The sequence below is a fragment of the Sus scrofa genome, chromosome 3 (assembly GCF_000003025.6).
Source record: "Sus scrofa isolate TJ Tabasco breed Duroc chromosome 3, Sscrofa11.1, whole genome shotgun sequence".
Classification (NCBI taxonomy): Eukaryota; Metazoa; Chordata; class Mammalia; order Artiodactyla; family Suidae; genus Sus; species Sus scrofa.
This window is the reverse complement of record NC_010445.4, coordinates 110712623-110736822: the sequence shown is the minus strand read 5'-3', so window position 1 is coordinate 110736822 and position 24200 is coordinate 110712623. Positions and strand designations below refer to the sequence as shown.

The 24200-nt window shown below is 40.9% G+C and overlaps 1 protein-coding gene across 2 annotated transcripts in view; it reads left to right on the top strand.

Annotated features, from left to right (window-relative positions):
- Positions 1 to 24200, top strand: part of PLB1 (phospholipase B1) — a 135314-nt gene that overhangs the window by 4414 nt on the left and 106700 nt on the right. For both annotated transcript variants that reach the window (XM_021087673.1, XM_021087674.1), the window contains exon 2: positions 364 to 569. In XM_021087673.1, coding sequence (XP_020943332.1) covers positions 518 to 569 — 52 coding nt within the window. In that variant the 5' untranslated portion in view covers positions 364 to 517. The remainder of the gene's footprint in view (positions 1 to 363; positions 570 to 24200) is intronic.

Below are 24200 nucleotides of genomic sequence, written 5' to 3'. Positions count from 1 at the left end.
TAGAGTTCCCGAGACACAGTGGGATCCCATTTACCACTAAGAGAGCTCACATTTGGAGGTGGTTTTTTGGTTCACAGTTGTTACAAAGTACTTTCACTCCTTTCATGGCTTTTAGTTCCACAGCTTACAGCGGGAAAGCTGGGGCTAAGCTAAGGTGTGGCCGACCTGGTGTTCCAGCCCAGTGCCTGCAATTTCCAGTGCCCCACACTGGCAATTTCTGGGCACTCACCGTCCTGGAGGGTGATATGAAGGGGACTGTGTGGTCCTAGTCTTCTGATGCCTTTGTCTAGAACAGGCCACCCATCTTTGACCCATCTACCCTGAGAAAGCACCTGCCTAAATATTAATGTTTATCATTTACAGCTGGCCACTGCCCCTTTCAAAGGTGAAAACAGTAAAATTTATGACAGTTGCCCTATCAGGCGACAGAGGAGCATAAAAGCCAGAGGAAGTGTGAGAGCCCAACAATCTGCGGAAACGCTTCCTCCACGACCCGGAACGTCTGGACGGTTCCAGCATGGGGCTGTGGCCGCGCACTTTCCTCCTGGGGCTGCTGCTGCTGGGGCAAGGTGAGCCTGCCTCCTGCTCAGAGTTCAGCCAATGGGTCAGCCGTGCCGGTGTCTTGTGTTGCTTTGGCGGGGAGGTTGGGAGAGGAATTTTCACCAGCACAAGAAGCACAGGTGGAACCCAGCAGCCTGGCATGCTCAGGCTTAAGCACCCAGGGCTGTGCGGTGAGAGGCCGCTCTCGGGACAGGTGAGAAGGGGGCGGGCACAGCCCCGTGGCTGGGAAGGAATGACAAAGACCTGGATTCTAGTTGTCTGTGCTGTGTGGCCTTGGGCAAGTCCTACCTCCTTGGACTTTGATTTTTCCAGTGCCATGACTACCACTCTCGGTAGGCACATTTGGGTTAATACATGGGCTTTGTTTTTGCTAAAAGGGCGGAAGAAGGCGGATGGTAGGATGATGAATTCTAAAGGGTTGCCCAAGCTCTTTGCTGCTAGTGACCTGATTGTTCTGAGTGGGCTACCAGCCCGGACTTTGGGTTTCTCCTGAGCTGGTGATCAGCAGCTTGTGCCTCTGCCCCTCTTTTCCGACGCCTGGATCATCCTTCCTCCCGTTGTTCGGAAAGGCAGAGCCTTTTAAATGGAGAAGGATCTTAAGGATGATTTTTCACTTTCCCCAGATGAGAACCCCCGGCCCAGAGTTGGAAAGCACTTGCCCGGGAGCCCCCAGGGGGAAAGGGGTGGGGGTGGGGGGGACAGAGGTCTGGGCCTGGCTGGGGCCCAATGCTGCTTCTGCTACGTACCTAGGACCTGTCAGTCACCCTCCCTGAGTGTCTGGGTGGGGGGTGCAAGGCTGGGGAGAATGAGGGGGCTGCTCTGCTTCCTGCACAGGGTGCTGGCATCCTCCTGAGGCTTAAGAGTTTTTGGTGACCGTTTTCATCCTCTCTTGTGAAGTGCCTGTGCAAGTGTGTTTCCCATTTTTTCAATGGTTTGTCCTTTTTTCCCCACGGGTTTTTTTTTGGTTTTTCAATGTGCTATGGACGTGTGTTGGTTGTATAACAGACAAATATCTTCTGCTCTGGAGCTTGTCTGTCTTCTTTCTTCAGGGAGGCTTTAAATGAGCAAAGTTCTTAATGTGGGGGGGAAATAAATGAAGACCATCCAAATGAGAACAAGTGGAGGCTAGTTATTCCAAGGTTGCTATAGCAACGGAGACAGCCACTGTCATTGACCTGCGTCAGAGACTCCGGGCAGGGGAGTGGGAAAGCTGGATGTTGGCTTCAGGGGAAGTCTTCCAGGCTGCTCTGATGGTGGCTGTTGCCATGGAGAAGCCAGATACAAGCAGCTAACTAGAAGCCATGCCTCTTCAAAGTGGTTCATCTGGGAAATATATTTGACTTTCTCTGGTTGGTCCTGTGTTGGAAGCAGGGACTGAAGTTGGGGAGCTGCAGAATGGCCCAAGTCCTGACTTTTCTAGGCTGCTTGTGGCAGGGGTGGGGGGCTTCCTTGCCTGACTACTGCGGATGCATGGATCAGAGGTCTATCACCATCCATGGTCTGGCCATGGTCTCTTTGTATATGGTCTCTCCATTTCTCAAGTTTTTGAATCATTTCTGGTTTGTGCTCTTTGTGTCTTCTTAAAATCTCTCTTGCCCTGGCGTCGTGAAGATATTATTGTCTGTTACCTTCCAAAAACTCTATAAATTTGCTTTTCTCACTGGGTCTTTTTAAAGACAACTGGGATTGATTTTTTGTGACTAGTGTAAGAGAAGAACCTAATTTTTATGTTTTCCCCCACAAACAGTTGTCTCAGCACCATTTATTGAAAAGTCAGTTGCTTCCTCACCACTCTAAAGAGCCTCCTTTGTTTATACATAAGGGATCCATATGTGCTTGCATCTGTTTTAAAGCTGTTTTGCTTAATTAGTTTCGTTGTCTATCCCTGTGCCAATGGCACATTGTCTTAATTCTATAGCTTTATTGTAAGTCTTACTACTTGGGAAAAGTAAGTCTTTCTATTTTTTCTTCTTTAGAAATGACTTGGCTTGAAACTTCCAAGGAAATTTTATTATTTGTCAATTTCAACCCCCCTCTGAAAAAAAACCTGTTGGACTTTTCTTGGAAATTGCTTTTAATTCTATGAATCAAATAGGAAAAAATACATATTTTTACAATGGAGTAAAGAGGCGTCTTTGAAACCACAAGCTTATAATTAGATCTTCTTTAATGCCTCTTAAAGTTTTCTGTTTTCTCTGAGGTCTTGCATATGTTTTTTAAAATGTATTCTTATGTATATGCTATTTTTGTTGTATGATAAATGGAGTGTTCAATTGGTATTTTGAAAAAGCTATTGGTATGTAGAAATAAACTTTTTGTTTTGAACCCAATTAAACTCTTATATACATTTAAATAAGTTATCTGTATATTCTTTTGAATTTTCTGTATATACAATCTTGCCTGTACTGATAGTTTGGTTGCTTTCTTTTCAATCTGTGTACCTTTTCTTTCTTTGGTTTTGCTATGCTGGCCGGTGCCTCCACTACGATTTTTCATAGACGGGATGGTTGGAGGCATTCTTCTTTCCAAGTTCAAAAGGAAAGTGTTTAACGTTTTGTCAGAAAGCGTAGTATTTACTACAGACTTTTCTATAGATACTCTTTTTTAAATTTTATGGCTGCCCCTGTGACATGTGGAAGTTCCTGGGCCAGTGATTGAATCTGAGCCACAGCTGTAGCAAAGCTAGATCCTTTAACCCACAGCGCTGGGCCAGAGACTGAACTCACACCTCCCCAGTGACCTAAACCATTGCAGTCAGATTCTTAACCCTCTGCACCACAGAGGGAACTTCCATAGATAATCGTTATGAGACTAAGAAAGTTCTATTTTATTCCTGCTTTGCTAAGAGGTTTTTAAAAATCATGAGTGGGTATTGAATTTTATCTAATACTTTTTCTGCACGTATTGAGGTGATTGTATGATTTGCTCCTTTGATCTGCTCCTGTGCTGAATTAAATTAGTTGGATTTATGATTTTGTTCATTTTTTTCAGGCATTGCTTTTAGAGTCACCAAAGATCACACATTGCATTTGTTTGTATTGCTGCTTTAGTTCCTTTGAATCTAACGGTTCTTAAGCCTTTTGGGTTCTTCCTTCCCTCCCTCCCTCCCTCCTTGTCCTTGAAAAACTGAGGCTGGCTTTTTCTGTGTACACTTCAATTTGGATTTGTCCAAACCGTTTCTATATGGCTAGAATCGGATTAAACTCTTCAGATATGATACAACATAGATCATGTTGTGTCCTTCATGTGTCCCATTCATGGATACGTGTGATAGTAATAAATATTTTATTGGTGATGTTAAATTTGATTATTTAGTTCAGGTGGCATCTTCTAGATTTCTCCCTTGTAAAAGTACCTTCCCCCATGTGATTTATAAGTTACCTATAGAGAGATACTATGATACCATGTGACTGACTATTCATATACCCAAAACTTTTAGCAGCCATTGATAATTCTTGCCTGAATTGATTAGTTATCATGGTGAGTATAAAATGGTAATTAAAAAATAGCTATCATTCCTTCTACTGTTGTTAGTGGGTATTCCTCCATTTAAAATAAAAAGAGGGGAGAGTTCCTGTTGTGGCACAGAGGAAGCAAATCCAAATAGTATCTATGAGGATGTGGGTTTGATCCCTGGCCTTGATCAGTGGGTCAGAGATCTGGCATTGCCTTGAGCTGTGGTGTAGCTCACAGAAGCGGGGCTCAGATCTGTTGTTGCTATGGCTGTGGTGTAGGCCGGCAGGAACTCCATGTGCCCTGGGTGTGGCCCTAAAAAAAAGAAGAAGAAGAAGAAAGGTTATCTTCCCCACTCTTTTTAGGTTTTATCTAATAGGAAATGGACTCATGGATTCTTTTATTAATCAGTATGTTATAATCCAATCCTGTCATTATTCATTTTGATACTCAAGTTATTACAGATTTGGCCAGTGAGGGACCCTTCAAGCTGATTTTTCCCATCAATTTTTAATCGTTTTTAACTTTATGGAACAGGTTATTCCAGGTGAATCATCTATTTTCCCTATCTCAGCTATGGAATTAGTGATGTCTTTAAGGTGCCAATTGATAGGGGATTTTATTTAGAAACCAAGATTCTGGTGCTAGCGGTGTTTATTGCTGCAGGAGTGTCATCATATCTAACCTCTGTCAACAGACAGAGCCAAGACATCGAGCTTTCATTTTTAAAAGATGAATGTTTACAGATATCTCTAATTTTAGTTAGAATTAGCTTTTATCTCCTTCCCTATTCCTGATTTGTATTACCCCTTCAGGGTGAACCAGGGTTGCAAAAACCATTAATAAATATATTCATTTGCTGAGTCCTACAATGCCTACAACACAATATGGAATTCCTATACCACCCCACCACAAACAAGTGAAGTTCAAAATTTCTTCTTCGGTTTTGTTTTGTTTTTGTCCTTAGAATATGTCCCACTTAGGTTATATAATCAAAATACTTTGTTCAAAATCACTTGGATTAAGTCTTTTTCTTTTTTTCCTCTCTGTGTGGTTATGTTATCTGCTCGAAATAGAGTTAAATTTGTCTCTGTATTTAGCTGTAGGGTTTCTCTCATTCTTGGCAATTTTGCTTCTTTGAATATATGATACATTAACATGGTTTAGAATGCCATGTGAAATACCACGTAAAAAGATAAACTCAGAAAAGCCTTATTCCCATCTCTAGCCCTTCCATTCCATTTCCATCTAGCCCTGTAGGTAACCAGTTTCATTATTTTCATATCCTTTCTATGTTTCCGTTTTTTTGTTTTGTTTTTTGTCTTTTTAGGTACATACCCGCAGCATATGGAGGTTCCCAGGCTAGGGGTCTAATTGAAGCTATAGCTGCCAGCCTACACCACAGCCACAGCAACCCAGATCCAAGCCACATCTGTGACCTACACCACAGCTCATGGCAACACTGGATCCTTAACCCACTGAGCAAGCCCAGGAATCAAACCGACAACCTCATGGATACTAGTTGGGTTCGTTAACCACTGAGCCACAATGGGAACTCCCCTTTCTGTTTCTTTTTGCAAATACATATTCTTATTTTTTCTTCTTTTTGCACAAAAATAATTTACTATGAACTTTTTTTGCATCTGGATTTTTATTTCACTTAACAATATATCCTGAAATTATGCTAGTCAGAGATCTTTCTTATTTTTTCCCAGCTGTAGGAAATTCCATTATGTATCATACATATTCAACCAGTCTCCCAATGTGGGCATTAAGTTGCTTCCAATATTTTGCTATTGTAAGTAATGCTGTCGTGAACAATCATGTACAAATGCTTTTTTTGTGTTGTTGGAGGTATAGCTTAGGGCAAGTTCCTAGAACTGGGATTTCTAGGTCTAAGGATAAATATATGTATACTTTTGTTAGATATTTCCAATTGCCCCCATCTATAGGGATTGTACCATTTTACTTTCCCATTAGCAATGTATATGAAAACGCCTACTTCTCCACAGCTTTACAATAGAATGTGTTGTCAAAATAGAGTGTTTGAAATTTTGCAAATGGCATGCATGAGAAGTGGTATTTAGTTTTGATTTCTCTGAATGCAGAGGAAGTTTTTAATTTGTTTTGCTTTTAAGATCATGTGGTCTCAGGTTCCAAAAAGCTAAGTTCCAAAGCTTTAGCACTTTTCAAATCTCATGGTGGCAACATGTTTGACAATATCCCATTGACCAAAGCAGTTCATGCAGCCAACCCCAGGTCTAAGGGGTAGAGAAATAGACTCCTCTTGTTGGAAAGAACAGCAATATTACCTGCAAAGTGACATACACTCAAGGATAGGAGTAATTTGTGGCCACTTTGCTGTCTTCTCCACCTACTTCCACTTCTATTTTCCCAGGGTTTTTGTGGCTATTTTTGCATGTTTATTTTTCCATGTGAATTTGAGAATCAACTTGCCTAGATTTAGAAAAAAAAATTGATATTTTTATTGAAATTGCCTTAAATTTCTAAAGGAAATTAGTCTTACTCAGAAGTATTTGATCTTTTATAAATGTTTTTTCTTATATATCTTTTAACTGAGCTGGCCCATATATTGACCTATATGAAGGCTTTTTACTTGTGTGTTAATTTTATACTTTCTATCTTGCTGAACTACTTCATTGTCTGAATTAGTTTTATCATCAGTTCTCTAGAGTTTTCAACGTTACTTCCACATCATTACAAATAGAGATAGTTTTCGTTTTTCTGCCTTTATTATTTTTTTTTCTGATTGCATTGTCTAACATTCCAAGACAGTGTTGAATAGCAAGGGTGATAGTGAGGGTCTCACCTTGTTTCTGACCTTGAGTCAGAGGATCTCATCTTGCTTCTTTCCCTGTTCAGTTAGATGATGGGCTTTGGGAATCATATTTACATACTCGTGTGTTTTGCGTGCTCACATTAAGGAAGTGTCCACAAATTTCTGCTGAGTGTTTCTACTTTTAACAGGAATGAATGTTAAAGCTTGTTGAAGGTCTTTTCAGCATCTATGTAAAGTGTCATGTTTTTCACCGTAGATTTATTATTATGTTGAATTAATTTGCTAATGCTGAACCATCCATGAATTCCTAGAATAAAATCAGTCATAGTGTACTCTGTTTTTTGTACTACTGGGTTTGGTTTGATAACATCTGTTTAGGATTTTTGTTTTCCTTCTGTATTCATAAATGAGATGAAATCATAATTTTTCCTCACACAACTGTTGGATTTTGAAACCAATGTTATACAGTCTCATAAATTTTTGGAGCTTTTATTTTCTGTTTTCTAGAGTAGTTTTTAATAAGAGTGGAATTATTTCTTTCATTTAATTGATACTAGAATTCACCAATAAGACCATTTGGGCCTGAAATATTTTTGGTGAATTTTTGACTGCCAATTCAATATTTTAGTGGTTATAGAATTATTCATATTTCTTCTCAAGTTTTAGAAAGTTTTGTTTTTCACATTTACTTACAATTCAGTGGGTCTGTAATTTGGGAAGACCTCAGCAGGAATCTTATTTCTGCTCCACATAGTGTTGTCTGGGATTGACTTGGAGAATCTAAAATGACACATCTGGGAACTTGGTACTGGGTGTCTTGATGCTCCTCTACATGGCCATTATATGGAAAGCCTGGGCTTCTTTATTTGTGACTCAGGGTTCCTAAAAGAGCAAAATTAGAAGCCACAAGGCTATTTAATGCTTAGGCCCAAGAATAATTTCTGCTGCTTCTGTTGGTCAGTGCAAGTCTCAAGGCCAGTCTAGTGTCAAGGGGAAGGAAATAGACTTCATCTCTTGAGGTGGGGGAAGAGGGGAGAGGCCAAAGTCATATCACATGCAGGATGCAGGATGCCATCTTTGGAAAAATATACAGTCTGTGTTGTTTGTTTCCTAGTTCATTCATTTTCGTGAATGAATCTTGCTCAGCATGTGTAGTATATCTTCAATCTGTGATTTAATATTTCTATCAATTTAAAAAATTTCCCAGGTAACATCTTTTGAAATATTTCTTCTACTCCATATTCCTGTCTTTTCCTTCTGGAGTGCCAATTAAATATTTGCTTGGTTTTCTTACTTTATGTTCCATGTCTTCTAGCCTCTCTTCAAACTTTACCATCTTGTTATCTTGCTATACGGCATCCTAAGTAATTCATTATGACACATTTATTCATTCTTTCAGTTGTGTCTAATTTGCTGCTAAATCTGATCATTGAAGACTTTGAGAATTGGCTTTATTTTTGAAATTTACTTTACACTTATTTACCAAATTTACAGTGTTACTTTTAAAAATAATTTCGTGTTCCTATAAATATCTCAAGTTTGTCTTTTTTTTAAAAAACATAGTAGTTTTATAATTTTTGTCTGATAATTTTGATATCCAAAGTCTTTGATCTATTTATGCTCTGCTTTTTTTCTGCTGGTCCTTGTTCCTAGATACCTTGTTTATTCATGTGCTTGGTTATTTTTTAATGTGTGATACTGTGACTCCTTGAAAAATTATTTGTGAGATCCATTGAGGCCTAGGATGAAGATGCCTGTCTTCAGAGACTATGTAAACATCTGTCAGGCACTTGGGACTTACCATTCAAGGGTCACTTTAAATTCATAGTATGAGATTCCCTAGAATAGCTATGTCCCATCCGTGTATAACAGCTTCCCTTTAAGAGGGATGTGCTATTCTCCCCTTTTACGGATGCAAAAACTGGGACTCAGAAGTTAGATAACTTGCCCAAGTTCATGCAGCTAATAAGCACAGAAGCCAGAATTCAGTCCTGAGTCTGAGTCCAGAGCCGTGACTGTTCACCACCTCCCTGCATTAGAATCGGGCCCAAGGAAGGAAAGACATAAAATGGGCTCAATGAAACCCATATAAAAACAGCTTTCTGCTCTGAAAGTTTAGAAAACTGAAACAGAATTATCTCAAAACTGCAAGGGGCTAAAGCGAGTTGGCAAGGAATCTGTGTATCTAATAAAACGCAGTTTTCGTTAGAATTCATTTTCCTGGCATGGGTCTGAAGTTACTCAGGAGACAATCATGCTTGTGAATGAAAACTCTTGCCTTGGTAGCACACCCAGGCCAGACTTGTCACTGCAAAGCCAAAGGTGAGAACTGGGTGAACTCATTACGCAGGGAAAGAAATGCCCCTTTCATCATCAGAACAAGAAAGCCAGTTAACATTTGTTTCCCAAAGGCCTAGAGTCCTTCCTGGAGATTGGCAACTAAACCTTTCTAGAAATGCAATTTCCAAATAGGAGTAGAGAGCAAGCTTGGAGGACTTCAGGTGGCCTCAGCTCTTCCAATTTTGGAGGTGAGGGGGTAGGGGGCCTTGCTTGGAGTCCCCTAAATAGGTGGTAACAGAGCCATCCCTGGACCTCTGGTTTCAGACTCTCCTCTGCACCACATGCCTGAATCCCCATCCCCACCCCCACTTCACCTCACACACTTGCCTCCAAATTCCTGCCCTGAGCAGCAAGCACAGGTATGGGATTTTCTCTGGGCGCTCAGGAGTCCTACTTTCCTGGGATGTCATCTGCACCTTGTAGATTTTAAGGACTTGATTGTCAATCTTCATTTTCATCATGTTGCCTTTTTGCTCCTGTCACTTAACTGTCAGAGCACCCTTCTAAGAACCTGAGCTGGGCTGAGCCTGGCTGGGAGATAATAAACCAAATGTAAGGAACCCCCTGGGGAGAGAGAACTGATCTGCATAAAATCACTGGGGAAGAATTAAGTACCAAAATAGGTGCAAGTAGCTGTAATAAAAGCAACAGGATTGAGAGACCTGAGAGGTGAGTGTGGGCTGGAGAAGTTTCACGTGGGAGGTGCAGCTCAGTTGAGCAATGGGGGACGGGTGGGATTAAGATAAAGGCAGAGGAACAGGGAGGCACCCAAAAGTGAAGTCAGGGCTCAACATGATGGGTCTGAGGAGCAAGATGCAGGCCTGCTGAGTTGGAGTGCAGGCTTGGTGTTGGCAGAGGTGACCAGTTAGGTGAAGTGGGGTTTTGAAATCCCCAGAGAAGAACAGTAGAGGGTATCACAGTGACTCTTGACTTAAAAAAACTTCTTAAATGATTTAAGCCAAATCTATTATTTTACATTACAAAAATAAGCCCTATATATAAAATAGATAACAGCAAAGTCTTCCTGTATAGCACAGGGAATGACATACAATATCCTGTAATAAACCATAATGGAAAAGAATATGAAAAAGGAATACATATATATAATGTATAACTGAATCATTTTACTGCATGCCAGAAGCTAATACAACATATTGGAACTCAACTATACATCAATTAAAAAAAATTTTTTTTAAAACAAAAACATGAAGTCCTACAAAGGTTAAGTGATGGCTCAAGTTCATGAAGCAAGCCTAGAATTTGGAATTGCTGTAGTGGGAAGTGGGAACTCTTAAAGGTTCTTCAGCAGGGGAGTGGCCTAATGAAAGTGGTGTTTGGGGGCAGGATGAGTCTGCTGGCTTGACATCAAAGGTCATGTGTTGAAGAAGGCACCACACAGGTGAATTACTGGGCCTGGCTCCTAGAAAGAGGCCGGGCAGCGAGCTTGCTGGGCTCTGGGAGGGCCAAGGGCTTTTCTCCTGAGTTAGGCAAGCACTACCTGTTGCATTCTTGTATCTCAGGAGAAGAAGTGGGTCCTCGATTTATGGTCCTTCTTCATCCCAGAGCCTCCCAGTTGTCTCAGGGAGGAGACCTTCCTGGTGGAGGAGACATGAGCCCCCCACAGTTCCCTGTTGGAGCTCACTAATCATGGCCTCTGCCTCCATCCAGTTTCGGGGGTCTCTGGCCAATGTGGAGAAAGGGATAGGGCTTTGAACTGCTGCTGCCCAGGACTCCTTGTTCACTTTCACTAAGGGACTTTCTTCTTTGGGTTGTTCCTTCCTGGTTCTGGGTCTGCGTCAATTGTTCCCAGGAGGAGGGTAAGCAGAATGCAAGCTAAAATGGTAGTGTTCCTTGTCCAAGGTCATACAATGAGCCAAGGACCAAATATCAAGTCAACTCTGAATGTGTTCTCTCCATTAAGACTGCTCCCTAGACCCTTCTTCCCTCTCCTGGGGCATATGATGCATGGTGCTGGGTGTTGGGGGGGCATCAGAGATGAAGACAGGAGGGTGCATTGGTCTCTGCCTGGAATGGAATCAGTAATAGGTGTCTCCTGGGTGTCATCAGCACAGGACATGGAGTATTAAAGAATGGTGGTTTGGGGGAGTTCCCCTCGTGGCTTAGTGGTTAATGAATTCAACTAGGAACCATGAGGTTATGGGTTTGATCCCTGGCCCCACTCAGTGGGTTCAGGATCTGGTGTTGCCAGGAGCCACCTCCATATGCCTCAGGTGCAGCCCTAGGAAAAAAAAAAAATGGTGGTTTGGGACTTCTCAAATAATGTCTAGTTTTTTTTAATAATCTCATCACACTAGAGGTTGTGTCTACCCAAAGTTTGAAGAGTGTTAATCCTATCATTCTTTGGCATCCTGGTGATATATCTAGATTGATGGGTAAGGGCAGCTGAAAATACTATTCTTGTAAACATGGCAAAAGAATAAATTTCTACATGTTGAGAACTCCGGCTATAGAACAACACACATAACAAGCCCTTTTTATAACTGTCGTTTAAAGAAACTTTGGTCCCAAGGAAAGCATGCCAGACTAGGTTAAGGGGGACCGAGTCCCTCACATGGCCTTTAATAACTTGCTGAGTGGTGAGTTTCCTAACCCCTCTGGGTCTTAGTTTGCTGAGGTATTAAAACAAGATGATTTCAAAGATCTGCCCACTTCGGCCATTCTAGAATTCTAAGACAGAGGTCAGTTTAGCGACCCCAGAAAAGTTCTGGCCCTAGAGTTGTCTTCACTGATGGTGGCATGTAACTTCCCGAGTACCATGCTTACGGAAGATGCTAACATCCTGTGGTCTCCAGAGCACATCAGCGTAGGAGGAGGAGCGGGCATGACCTGTGCTGTGCCCGCTCACCTGTTGACAGCAGCACCACAAGCCCTAGGTGTGCATGGGGCCAAGAAGCTGAACAGGGTGACAGATAAAGCCCAGCAAACATTGACTGGCTTGGACCCTCCCCTTCCTGGCTCACCAGGATGGGTCCCTGGTTAGTAGATGGCAGTGCTGTGTGGAGGTCACCTAGCCTCTCAGCACGTAAAAATGCCAACAGGCTCATAAATCCTGCGTCTACTTATCCTTTAGAGCTGCTGTGAGAACAATGCGTGCTTCTGGGAGCCCCCAGATTTATTATACGATGAAGAGTGGCCTCAATTCCACATGTGTTGGCCTTGACTGTCCTCCCCATCGCCCAGGGCATTGCCTCCCCTTCCCCTTCCCATGTGTAAGGCCTCTCCTATTCACACAGCTCTTTCCTGTTCTCACAACAGGTCCATGAAGAAGGCAGGGAAGCCAGTCTTATCCCCATTTTATAGATGGGGAGGGTCTAGAGAGACTGATGCTTGGTCAAGGTCACACCATGGCCATCTTTCCTCATGGCAGGTGCAGGGGTGGAAAATTGTGCTCCAGACAAAGAATAAGTAAAAATACAGACAGGGAAACCTGCTCATTAGGAGTGCTTGAGCTGTTTCAGCTTTGCTTTGGAAATCTTCTCACCCTGGCCTGCTGTTGGGCTGCCATGCTTTGGGTTTCCTGGAAGAGTCGAGGCTGTCAACCTCAGAAGCACACAAGCATCACTCAAAGGGCTGTGAAAAGCTGCTGGTGCCCAGAGCACCCACCCCCCGGGCCAATCCAATCTGAAGCTCTGTGTTGGGGACTGGGTAGCAGGCAGTGGGTTGAGAACCAGCACTTTAGAAGGGCCTCCTGGAGGAGAACCGTGTGTGACTTTGCCTCGCCAAAGCCTGATGCTCTAGTGGCTTTTTGTCAGCTCCAGGACAGTGGTCAGAGCTCTGCCAGCCTGGATGGCTGATCTCAGCCGAGCCTGTTCCTCAGAGTGTACCCAGCTCTTCCCTTTTGTGCTGAGCATGATGGAAAAGTACTTGTGTCTCTCCCTCATTGACCTTTTTGAGGGGATCATTTTTCAGGAAGCTCTAAGCCTCTCACATCCATGAGCTTGAGGCTAAAACAACCTTCCAAATGGGAAAATTTCCTTGGGAGTCCATGGTTGGGGTTCAATCAGGCCACAAGTGCTTTGCTGATTTCTCCCACAACACCTCCGGGTGCCTTGGGGAAGGTGAGCATCTTTAATCACCTTTACCTGGTGGAAGCAGAGAGCTGGAGTGAGGACCCAGGAGTCAGTGTGGACAGGAGCAAGGGGTCTTCAGTTTCTTCTTCAGCTCCAGACCCTCTGATTCTAGGCATAGCCTTTTTGTGACGCCATCAGGGCATTTATCATGGATGATTTGAATCATCAAGTTAAGCACACAAACTCTGTAGATACATGAGGACATCCCAGGATGTCAGGCTGGAAGGGTCTGAAAAATGGTCTAAGCTTAGTCATCTCTCTGCTACTGCAATGATCAGGATCAATTAGGATTATAACTACCAGTTACTGAAACTCTACCATGTGTCAGATACGGTACTTCATGTTTACATGCATTTAATCCTTACTTGACTCTATGAGGCAGGTGTTATCAAGCTCACCTTATAGGTGGGGAGATGGAAGCACAGGGAGACTGACCAGACCAGGGCTATCTGAGCTCCGACCGCCTGCTTCATGTGAGCAGCCTCCACTTGGACCAAGTGCTGCGGGTGGCCCATTATTGTTCAGGTAGCTTGAGCTATTCTACTAAAGGGCCACCTGTCTCTGCTGGTCCAGTCCTGGTTTGGGAGTCACAGGGAACAAGGCCAGCCCCCTGGACCTCCAGTCCTTTCAGATATTGAAGGAATTTCTCATATATCCCTCTAAGCTTCTCTTTTCTGGTCTTCTCAAGTGTGTTTAAAAATGAAGTCTAGGAGTTCCCATCGTGGCTCAGTGATTAACGATTCTGACTGGGAACCATGAGGTTGCAGGTTCTATCCCTGGCCTTACTCAGTGGGCTAAGGATCCGGCATCGCCGTGAGCTGCAGTGTAGGTTGCAGATGTGGCTCGGATCCTGCGTTGCTGTGGCTCTGGTGTAGGCCAGCAGCTATAGCTCCTATTCGACCCCTAGCCTGGGAACCTCCATATGCCACAGGAGCGGCCCAAGAAATGGCAAAAAGACAAAAAAAAAAAAAAAAAAAAAAGTCTAATTATGCTTCAGTATGTCCTACCTGTTCCATGATCTTTTCTCCTTCTTTTTTGCCTTATTTGATTAAATTTTTTTTTTTGGTCTTTTTTTCTTTTTAGGGCCATACCCATGGCATATGGAGGTTCCCAGGCTAGGGGTCTAATCGGAGCTACAGCTGCTGGCCACAGCCACAGCCACAGAAATGCCAGATTGGAGCCGTATCTATGACCTACACCACGGCTCATGGCACCACCGGATCCTTAACCCACTGAGCGAAGCCAGGGATTGAACCCGCAACCTCGCATGGTTCCTAGTCGGATTTGTTTCCGCTGTGACACAATGAGAACTCCTGATTAAATATTTATATTGTTTCAGCTTCACCTCCCTGTCCTGCCCAATATTAGCTTGCTGATTATACATGTTTTTGTTACTTTGGCATTTGATTACAACATGCATCCTCGTTGTATTAAAGTCTAATATAAATTAGACACAAGTCTAACATAAAACTTTATCACTTCCCAGATAAAGGAAAAACCTTATAACAGTGTCACTCCATTTATTCCATTCAAATCTGCCTGCATGGCAATATACTACATATATTTTAAACTCCATACTATATTATTTTTTATCATTTATATTGAGGTTGGCAAACTTTTTCTATAAAGAAACAAATGGTAAATAATTGGTTTTGTGGGTCAGGTATGGTCTCTACCGCATATTCTTCTGTGTTTTATAACCCTTTAAAAGTGTAATTCTTATCTAGTGAGCCATACAAAAATAGGCTGTGGACAGATTTGACTTTTGGGCCATAGTTTGCTGGCTTCTGCTTTATACGGGCAATGTTACTTTGAATTTACCTATTTATTCTTTCTACACGTCATTTCTTCTTACACTTCCATGCTTCCATCTGGAGCATTTTGAATATGTCATTCCACTCACTGCTTTCTGGCCTCCATCATTTCCGATAAGTCAACTCTTAGTCATGAGACTGGTCTCCTAGACATGAAAAGCTGTGCTTCTGCTGTTTGAGATTTCCGCCCCCTTGGCTTTAAACTACACTTGGACACATCAGTCGTTATAGTTGATATGTCTAGGTAAAATTCTTTGTATTTTTCCCTCACCTAAAGTGGTTTTTGGTTGTTTTTTGTTTGTTTCCCTGCTTCTTTGATCTGTGGCTCAAAATTTTTCATCAAATGTGGGAAATTTTCAGCCAGTATCTCTTCCTATCTTTTTCTGCTGCCTTTTTCTTCTGGGACTCATTACCCATATGTTTTTATGCTTGATAGTATCCACAGACCCATGAGGCTCTATTTTTCTTCAATCTCTTTTCCTCTGTGTTTTTCAGAAATGTACCTTATATGGATCTATCTTTACCTTTACAACTTCTTTTTTCTACCATCTCAAGAGTGCTACTGAGCCCATTTGTAAATCTTTCAGTTACTTTTTTCTTTTTTTAAATTTCTTAATGAATTTTATTACATTTATAGGTATACAACAATTATCACAACCATTTTTTTCTTTTTTTATATAATGATTTTTATTTTTATTCCATTATAGCTGGTTTACAGTGTTCTGTCAATTTTCTTCTGTACAGCATGGTGCCCCACAACCAAATTTTACAGCATTTCCATCCCAAACTCTCATTGCATCCCCCCACTCCCCAACCTGTCTCATTTGGAAACCATAAGTTTTTCAAAGTCTGTGAGTCAATATCTGTTCTGCAAAGAAGTTCATTGTGTCCTTTTTTTTAGATTCCGCATGTAAGTGATAGCATTTGATGTTGGTGTCTTGTTGTCTGACTGATTTCACTTAGCATGATAATTTCTAGGTCCATCCATGTTGCTAAAAATGCCTTTCTTTCTTTCCTTTTAATGGCAGAGTAATATTCCACTGTGTATATGTATCACATCTTCTTGATCCACTCCTCTGTCAATGGACTATATTTAGGTTGTTTCCATGTCTTGGCTATTGTATGTACTGCCACAATGAACACTGGAGAACATGTGTCTTTTCAAGTCATGGTTTTCTCTGGATAGATGCCCAGGAGTGTGATTGCTAGATCACATGGTGATTCTATTTTTAGTTTTCTGAGGAACCTCCATACTATTTTCCACAGTGGTTGCCCCAGTTTGCATTCCCACCAACAGTGTAATAGGATTCCCTTTTCTTCACACCCTCTCCAGCATTTATTGTTTGTAGACTTTTTGATGATGGCCATTCTGACTGGTGCAAGGAGGTATCTCATAGCAGTTTTGATTTGCATTTCTCTGATAATTAGTGATGTTGAACATCTTTTCATGTGTTTTTTGGCCATCTATAAGTCTTCTTTGGAGAATTGTCTGGTTAGGTATCATGCCCATTTTTTGATGGGGTTGTTCATTTTTTTTTTGGTATTGAGCTGTAGGAGGTGTTTATAAATTTTGGAGATGAATCCCTTGTCAGTTGTTTCATTTGCAAATATTTTCTCCCATTCTGTGGGTTGTCTTTTCGTTTTGTTTAGGGTTTCTTTTGCTGTGGAGAAACTTTTAAGTTTAATTAGGTCCCATTTGTTTATTTTGTTTTACTGTCATGGCTCTAAGAAGTGGACCTGAGAAGATGTTGTCATCGTTTATGTCAAAGAGTGTTTGGCCTATGTTTTCCTCTAAGAGTTTTATAGTGTCTAGTCTTATATCTAGGTCTTTAATCCATTTTGAATTTATTTTTGTGTATGGTGTTAGGGAGGGTTCTAATTTAATTCTTTTCCATGTGGCTATCAAGTTTTCCCAGCACCATTTCTTGAACAGGCTGTCTTTTCTCCATTGTATATTCTTGCCTCCTTTGTCATAGATGAGTTGCCTGTAGTTTCATGGGTTTAATCCTGGGCATTCTATCCTGTTTCACTGATCTATATGTCTGTCTTTGTGCCAGTACTATATGGTTCTGATGACCATAGTCTGAAGTCAGGGAACCTGATTCCTCCAGCTCCATTTTTCTTTTTCAGGATGTCTTTGGCTATTCTGGGTCTTTTGTGCTTCCAAACAAACTTTAAAATATTTTGTTCGAGTTCTGTGAAAAATGTCCTTGGTAATTTGATAGGAATTGCATTGAATCTGTAGATTGCCTTGGGTAGTAGTTATTTTGATAATATTGACTCTTCCAATCCAAGAGCATGGTATGTCTTTCCATCTGTTTGTGTCATCTTTGATTTCTTTCATCAGTGGCTTATAGTTTTCAGAATACAGGTCTTTTGTCTCTTTAGGTATATTTTATTCTTTTGGATGTGATGGTAAATGGGATTGCTTACCTAATTTCTCTTTCTGATCTTTCATTGTTAGTATATAGAAATGCTGTCAATTTTTGTGTATTAATTTTGTATCCTGCAACTTTGCCAAATTCATGGATGAGCTCTAACAGTTTTCTGGTAGCGTCTTTAGGATTCTCTGGGTATAGTATCATGTCATCTGCAAATAACGATAGTTTTACTTCTTCCTTTCCAATTTGGATTCCTTTTATCGCTTTTACTTCTCTGATTGCTGTGGCTAGGACTTCCAAAACTATGTTGAATAGTAGAGGTGAGAGCGGACATCCTTGTCTTGTTCCTGATATCAGCAGGAATTCTTTCAGCTTTTCACCATTGAGAATGATGTTAGCTGTGGGTTTGTCATATATGGCCTTTATTATGTTAAGGTAGGTTCCCTCTGCCCACTTTCTGAAGGGTTTTTATCAGAAATGGGTGTTGGATTATGTCAAAGGCTTTTTCTGCATCTATTGAGAGGACCATATGATTTTTATTCTTCAGTTTGTTAACGTGCTGTATCACACTGATTGAGTTGCAGATATTGAAGAAACTTTGCATCCCTGGGATAAATCCCACTTGATCATGGTGTACAGTCCTTTGAATATATTTTTAGATTCAGTTTGCTAGTATTTTGTTGAGGATTTTAGCATTGATGTTCATCAGTGAAATTGGCCTGTAGCTTTCTTTTTTTGTGGCATCTTTGGTTTTGGTATCAGGGTGCTGGTGGCCTCATAGAATGAATTTGGGAGTATCCCTTCCTCTGTAATTTTTTGAAATAGTTTCAGAAGGATAGGTATTAACTCTTCTCTAAATGTTTGATAGAATTCACCTGTGAAGCCATCTGGTCCTGGACTTTTGTTTATTGGAAGTTTTTTAATCACAGTTTCAATTTCAGTTCTTGTGCTTGGTCTGTTTGTCTTTTCTACTTCATCTTGGTTTAGTCTTGGAAGATTGTACCTTTCTAAGAATTTGTCCATTTCTTCTAGGTTTTCCATTTTATTGGCATATAGTTGCATATAGTAGTCTCTTATGATCCTTTGTATTTCTGTGATGTCCATTGTTACTTCTTCTTTTTCATGTCTCATTTTATTGATTTGAGTCCTCTCTCTTTTTTTCTTGCTAAGTCTGGCTAAGGGTTTATCAATTTTGCTGATCTTTTCAAAGAACCAACTTTTCATTTCATTGATCATTTCTTTGGTTTTCTTCATTTCTATTTCATTGATTTCTGCTCTGATCTTTATGATTTCTTTCCTTCTACTAACTTTAGGTCTCATCTGTTCTTCTCTCTCTAGCTACTTTAGATGTAAAGTTAGCTTATTTATTTGAGCTTTTTCTTGTTTCCTGAGGTGGGCTTGTATTGCTATAAACTTTCCCCTTAGAACGGCTTTTGCTGCATCCCATAGGTTTTGGAGTGTCATACATTTGTTGTCATTTGCTTCTAGGTATTTTTAAATTTCCTCTTTGATTTCTTCAGTGATCCATTGGTTGTTTAATAGAATGTTGTTTAGTCTCCACGTGTTTGTGTATTTTGCAGTTTTTTTTTCTTGTTGATTTCCAGTCGTATAGCATTGTGGTTGGAAAATATGCTTCATATTTCAATATTCTTAAAGTTACCGAGGTTGGATTTGTAGCCCAGGATGTGATCAGTGTTAGAGAATGTCCCAAGTGCACTTGAGGAGAATGTGTATTATGTTGCTTTTGGATGGAATGTCCTATAAATATCTATTAAGTCCATCTGGTTTAATGCTTCATTCAGGGCCTGTGTTTCCTTATTGATTTTCTGTCTGGTTGATCTGTCCATTGCTATAAGTGGGGTGTTAAAGTTCCCCACTATAATTGTCTTACCATCAATTTGTCCTTTTAAGGTTGTTAGCAGTTGCCTTATATATTGCGGTGAACCTATGTTGGGTGCATAGGTATTTGAAATTGTTATATCTTCTTCTTGGATTGATCTTTGGATCATTATGTAGTGACCTTCCTTGTCCCTTAAAATATTCTTCATTTTAAAGTCTACCTCGTCTGATATGAGTATTGCTACTCCAGCTTTCTTTTGATTCCCGTTTGCATGGAATATTTTCTTCCATCCTCTCAATTTCAATTTGTATGTGTCCCTAGAAGTGAAGTGGGTCTCTTGAAGATAGCATATATACAGATCTTGTTTTTGTATCCATTCAGCCAGCCTATGTCTTTTGATTGGGGCATTTAGTCCATTAACATTTAAGGTAATTATTGATATGTATATTCTTATTGCCATTTTATTAACAGCTTTGGATTTGTTTTTGTTGCTCTTTTTTCTTCCCTTCTCTTGCTCTCTTCTCTTGTGGTTTGATGACTATCTTTAGTGTTGTATTTGAGTTGATTTTTCTTATCTGTGTGTGTATCAATTGTAGATTTTTGGTTTGCAGTTATTCTGAAGTTTTGATATGAGTCTATATATATACACGAGATTGTTTTAAGTTGTTGATCTCTTAATTGCAAGTTCATCTCCAGTGTCCTGCATTTGTACTCTCCTCTTCTCATGATTTCTCATTTTGGTGGCATAATTGTACATGGATGATTTGGTATCTTTACTGTATATATACCTTTACTGGTGAGCCTTGTCATTTGTGGTATTTTTGTTTCCTGTTGCAGCCTTTTCTTTTCTGCCTAGAGAATTTCTTTTAGTATTTGTTGTAAAGCTGGTTTAGTGTTGCCGAATTCTCTTAGCTTTTGCTTATCTGGGAAGCTTTTGATTTCTCCATCAAATCTGAATGAGAGCCTTGCTGGGTAAAATAATCTTGGTTGGAGGTTTCCTCCTTTCATCACGTTAAGTATATCATGCCACTCCCTTCTGGCCTACAGAGTTTCTGCTGAAAAATATGCCAATAAACTCATCAGGGTTCCCTTGTATGTTATTTCTTTCTTTTCCCTAGCTGCTTTCAATATTTTCTCTTTGTCTTTAATTTTGGTCAGTTTGATTAATATGTGTCTCAGAGTGTTCCTCCTTGGGTTTATTTTATATGGTACCCATTTTGCTTCCTGGATTTGAGTGAGTGGTTCCTTTCCCATGTTAGGGAAGTTTTCAGCTATCATCTCTTCGAATATTTTTTCTATCCTTTTCTCTCTCTCTCTTCTCCTTCTAGCACCCCTATAATACGGATGTTGGTGCGTTTAACATTGTCCCAGTGTTCTATGAGACTCTCTTCATTTGTTTTCAATCTTTTTTCTCTTTTCTGTTCCACATCTGTAATTTCCACTAATCTGTCCTCCACCTTGCTTATTCATTCTTCTGCCTCCTGTATTTTGCTGTTAGCTGCTTCTAGTGAATTTATTTCAGTTATTGTATTTTGCATCTCTGCTTATTTAAGTTTTCTATCTTGTATATCTTTGCTCAGTGTTTCCTGTAAGTTATCCATCCATCTTTGCCTCTAGTTTATTTCCAGTGTCTTGCATCATCTTCAGCATCAACAGTCTAAAGGCTTTTTCCTGGAGGCTAAGAATCTCCAGATCACTTAGCTGATTTTCTGGGGGTTTTTCTTTCTCCCTTATCTGAGTTATAGTTCTCTGTCATTTCATATTTATAGGTTTTTGGTGTGGTGACCTTTTTACAGATAATAGGGTTGTAGCCTCTCTTACTTCTGATGTCTGCCCCCCTTGTGGCTGAAGTTGGTAGAGGGGCTTGCTGTAGGCTTCCTAATGGGAGGGACTGATACCTGCCCACTGGTAGGTGGAGCTAATTCCTATCCTTCTGGTGGGTGGGGCTTAGTCTCTGGATGGGATTAGAGGTGGCTGTGTGCCTGGGGGGACTTTAGGCAGCCTATTTACTGATGGGTGGGGCTGTGATCCCACTAGGATTGTTGCTTGGCCTGGGGCTTCTCAGAGCTGATGGGTGGGGACAGATTTTCCTAAAATGGCCTCCTCCAGAGAAAGGTAGCTGCTAAATACTCCCAAGAGCTTTGCTTCCAATGTCCTTCCCCCACAGCAAGCCACATTCACCTCTGTTTTCCCAGGATGTCCTCCAAGAACTGCAGTGAGGTTTGACCCAGTTCTTATGGAGACTTTGCTTTGCCCTGGGACCCAGTGCACATGAAAGTCTGTGTGCACCTTTTAAGAATGGGGTCTCTGTTTCCCCCAGTCCTGTGGAGCTCCTGCATACAAGCCCCACTGGCCTTCAATGCCAGATGCTCTGGGGGCTCTTTCTCCCAGTGCCAGATCCCCGCAAGTGGGAGTTTGATGTGGGGCTCAGAACTCTCACTCCTGTAGGTGAGTCTCTGTGAACCAGTTACTTTCCAGTCTGTGGGGCTTCCCACCCTGGAGGTATAGGGTTGCTTATGTCACATAATAGCCCCTCCTACCTCTTGTCTTCTGGAGTAGGATTCTTTTTGAAGATTTTTGGTCCATTTGGTTGAAGATTGCTCAACATGCAGTTGTAAATTTTGTTGTTTTTAGGAGAGAAGTTGAGCTCCAGTCCTTCTATTCTGCCGTCTTAATCCCCCCAAGCACCACTTCTCTTTGATTTCTTTCATCGGTGTCTTATAGTTTTCAGAGTACAGGTCTTTTGTTTCTTTAGGTAGCTTTGTTCCTAAGTATTTTATTCCTTTTGATGCATCAGTTACTTTATTTTTCAACTCTGGGATTTTCTTTTAATAACTTTCATTTTTTCGGTCGTCTTCACATTTTGCTTTAACTCTTTGAACATATATATAATAGCTGCTTTGAAGACCTTTCCTGCTGAACCCAGTGTCTAGACCCACCCAAAACCTGTTTCCATTGGCCACTTTTTCCCTTGAGTATGGAACTCACTTTTCAATTTCATGGCTTATCTAGTAACTTCTGGTTGAAAATTGGACATGTTTGATTTAGCAATTTTAGATTCTGTTTTATTTTTCTGAGTGTTGTTGGTTTGCTTTTTAAATTTATTTTTATTTTTATTTATTTTATTTATTTTTGTATTTTTAGGGCCACACCCATGGTATGTGGAAGTTCCCAGGCTAGGGGTCCAATCAGAGCTGTAGTCGCCAACCTATACCACAGCCACAGCAATGTGGGATCCTAGCCGAGTCTGTGACCTACACCACAGCTCACAGCAATGCCAGATCCTTAACCCATTGAGTGAGGCCAGGGATCAAACCTGCATCCTCATGGATGTTAGTTGGGATCAGTAACCACTGAGCCATGACGGGAACTCTATGGTTTGCTTTTTTTAGTAATTTGCCTGAACTTAAACAATGGAATGTTTTCCTCACTGTGGATAGCCTCTGACATCTTTGCTCAGTGTTTTATTTCTTATTTTAATTTTTTTAACCTGGCATCCTGGGAGTCACCCCTGGGTCTGTACAGTGATCAGTGATTTGGACAGAGGTTGTGCCCAAACACCTTGCATTTGTAAGGCTCTGTTTATTGGTTTATTTGTAGGTGAGGAAAGTTGCAGCCAGTTCTCAAGTTTCTCTTCACTTGGATTTTACGTGGGGCCCTTTCAGGTCTTCCCAGCACACACATAGATCTCCAGACAGCCGGGAACATGTGAAGAGCATATCTCAGCCCTGCTCACTTCCTCCTCCTCATTCCTGAATCGGCCCACTGAGTATCCCATTACTTCACTCTTTACCCCAAGTGGGAACAAAACATCAGCTTAACAAAGCTGCCAGTGTTATCCCTTTGTTCCCACATTAGTCCAATACTTTTCACTATTGTCTGTTTGGGTTTCTCTCTTTTTCTCTGTTTCTGTTTATTTGGTATTGTCCCTTGGTAATTTTTTAAAATCAAAATCCAGGCATTGTATGTGAGAAATTAGATAATTTAATGTTCCAGGTGGTGTTACCTCCCTCCAGAAAGGCTTTACTTTTGTCAAGCAGTTAGGTAGGAGCACGTTACCCAAATCTAATGTCAGGAATCGAACTGACTCAAGTGGGGCTTCAGTCTTTTGGGAAGCTGGTCTATTTCCACTTTATTCCTCTTCCAAGGGTCTAGCTCTTTGAAGTTCCAACTAAAAGCCTAGGACATTCACTAAGGCCCCTCGTCTGTGATGGGCACTGGACTCCAATTTTCCCACCAGATGCATGGAACAGCCTAAAGCTCTGCCCAGCATATTAGCCTCTTACCTGTTGAACTCTTTGCCCATGAATTGGCAAGGGTTTCAAGGGTAAAAATGGCAACAAATGTTGGCCTCACTCTCTTTACTTTCCTTTTCTGTGGTTCTTGACTCCTCAAGTTCTTGCTGCCTTTATGACTCTCAATAGATGGGCACACATATGTAAGAACACACATATACACACACACATACAGGATGTGGAAATGCATGATAGAATGTCTGCAGAGGAAGAAGATCAGGCTAGAAGATTCCATAAGGGTTGGAGAGAAAGATGTAGGGATCTATTTCTTGTCTTCATAAACAACTTCTTTTGAGTCCCTTCAAAATCTTTTAGATTTTGAGTCAGTAGATAGGATTTCTCAACCCCGTCCCACTGCTTTACAGAAAAATTTTAACTTTTATTGTTGTAAAATTATGCTAATAAAGATCTCTATCTCTCTGGATTGTTTTAATGATGAAATTACAGCACCTTTCATCAAAATTAATATATTTCAATATACACTTGTGCAGGCACTGGGTTTGATCTTCTGCTTATATTATTCAATATTTAAAAATTTATAGAGTATGAGCATATCCATGGTCATAAAAATCTTTTTTTTTTTAAAGAAAAATGCTATTTGTAGCAAGAGACCAAAGTCTTTCTT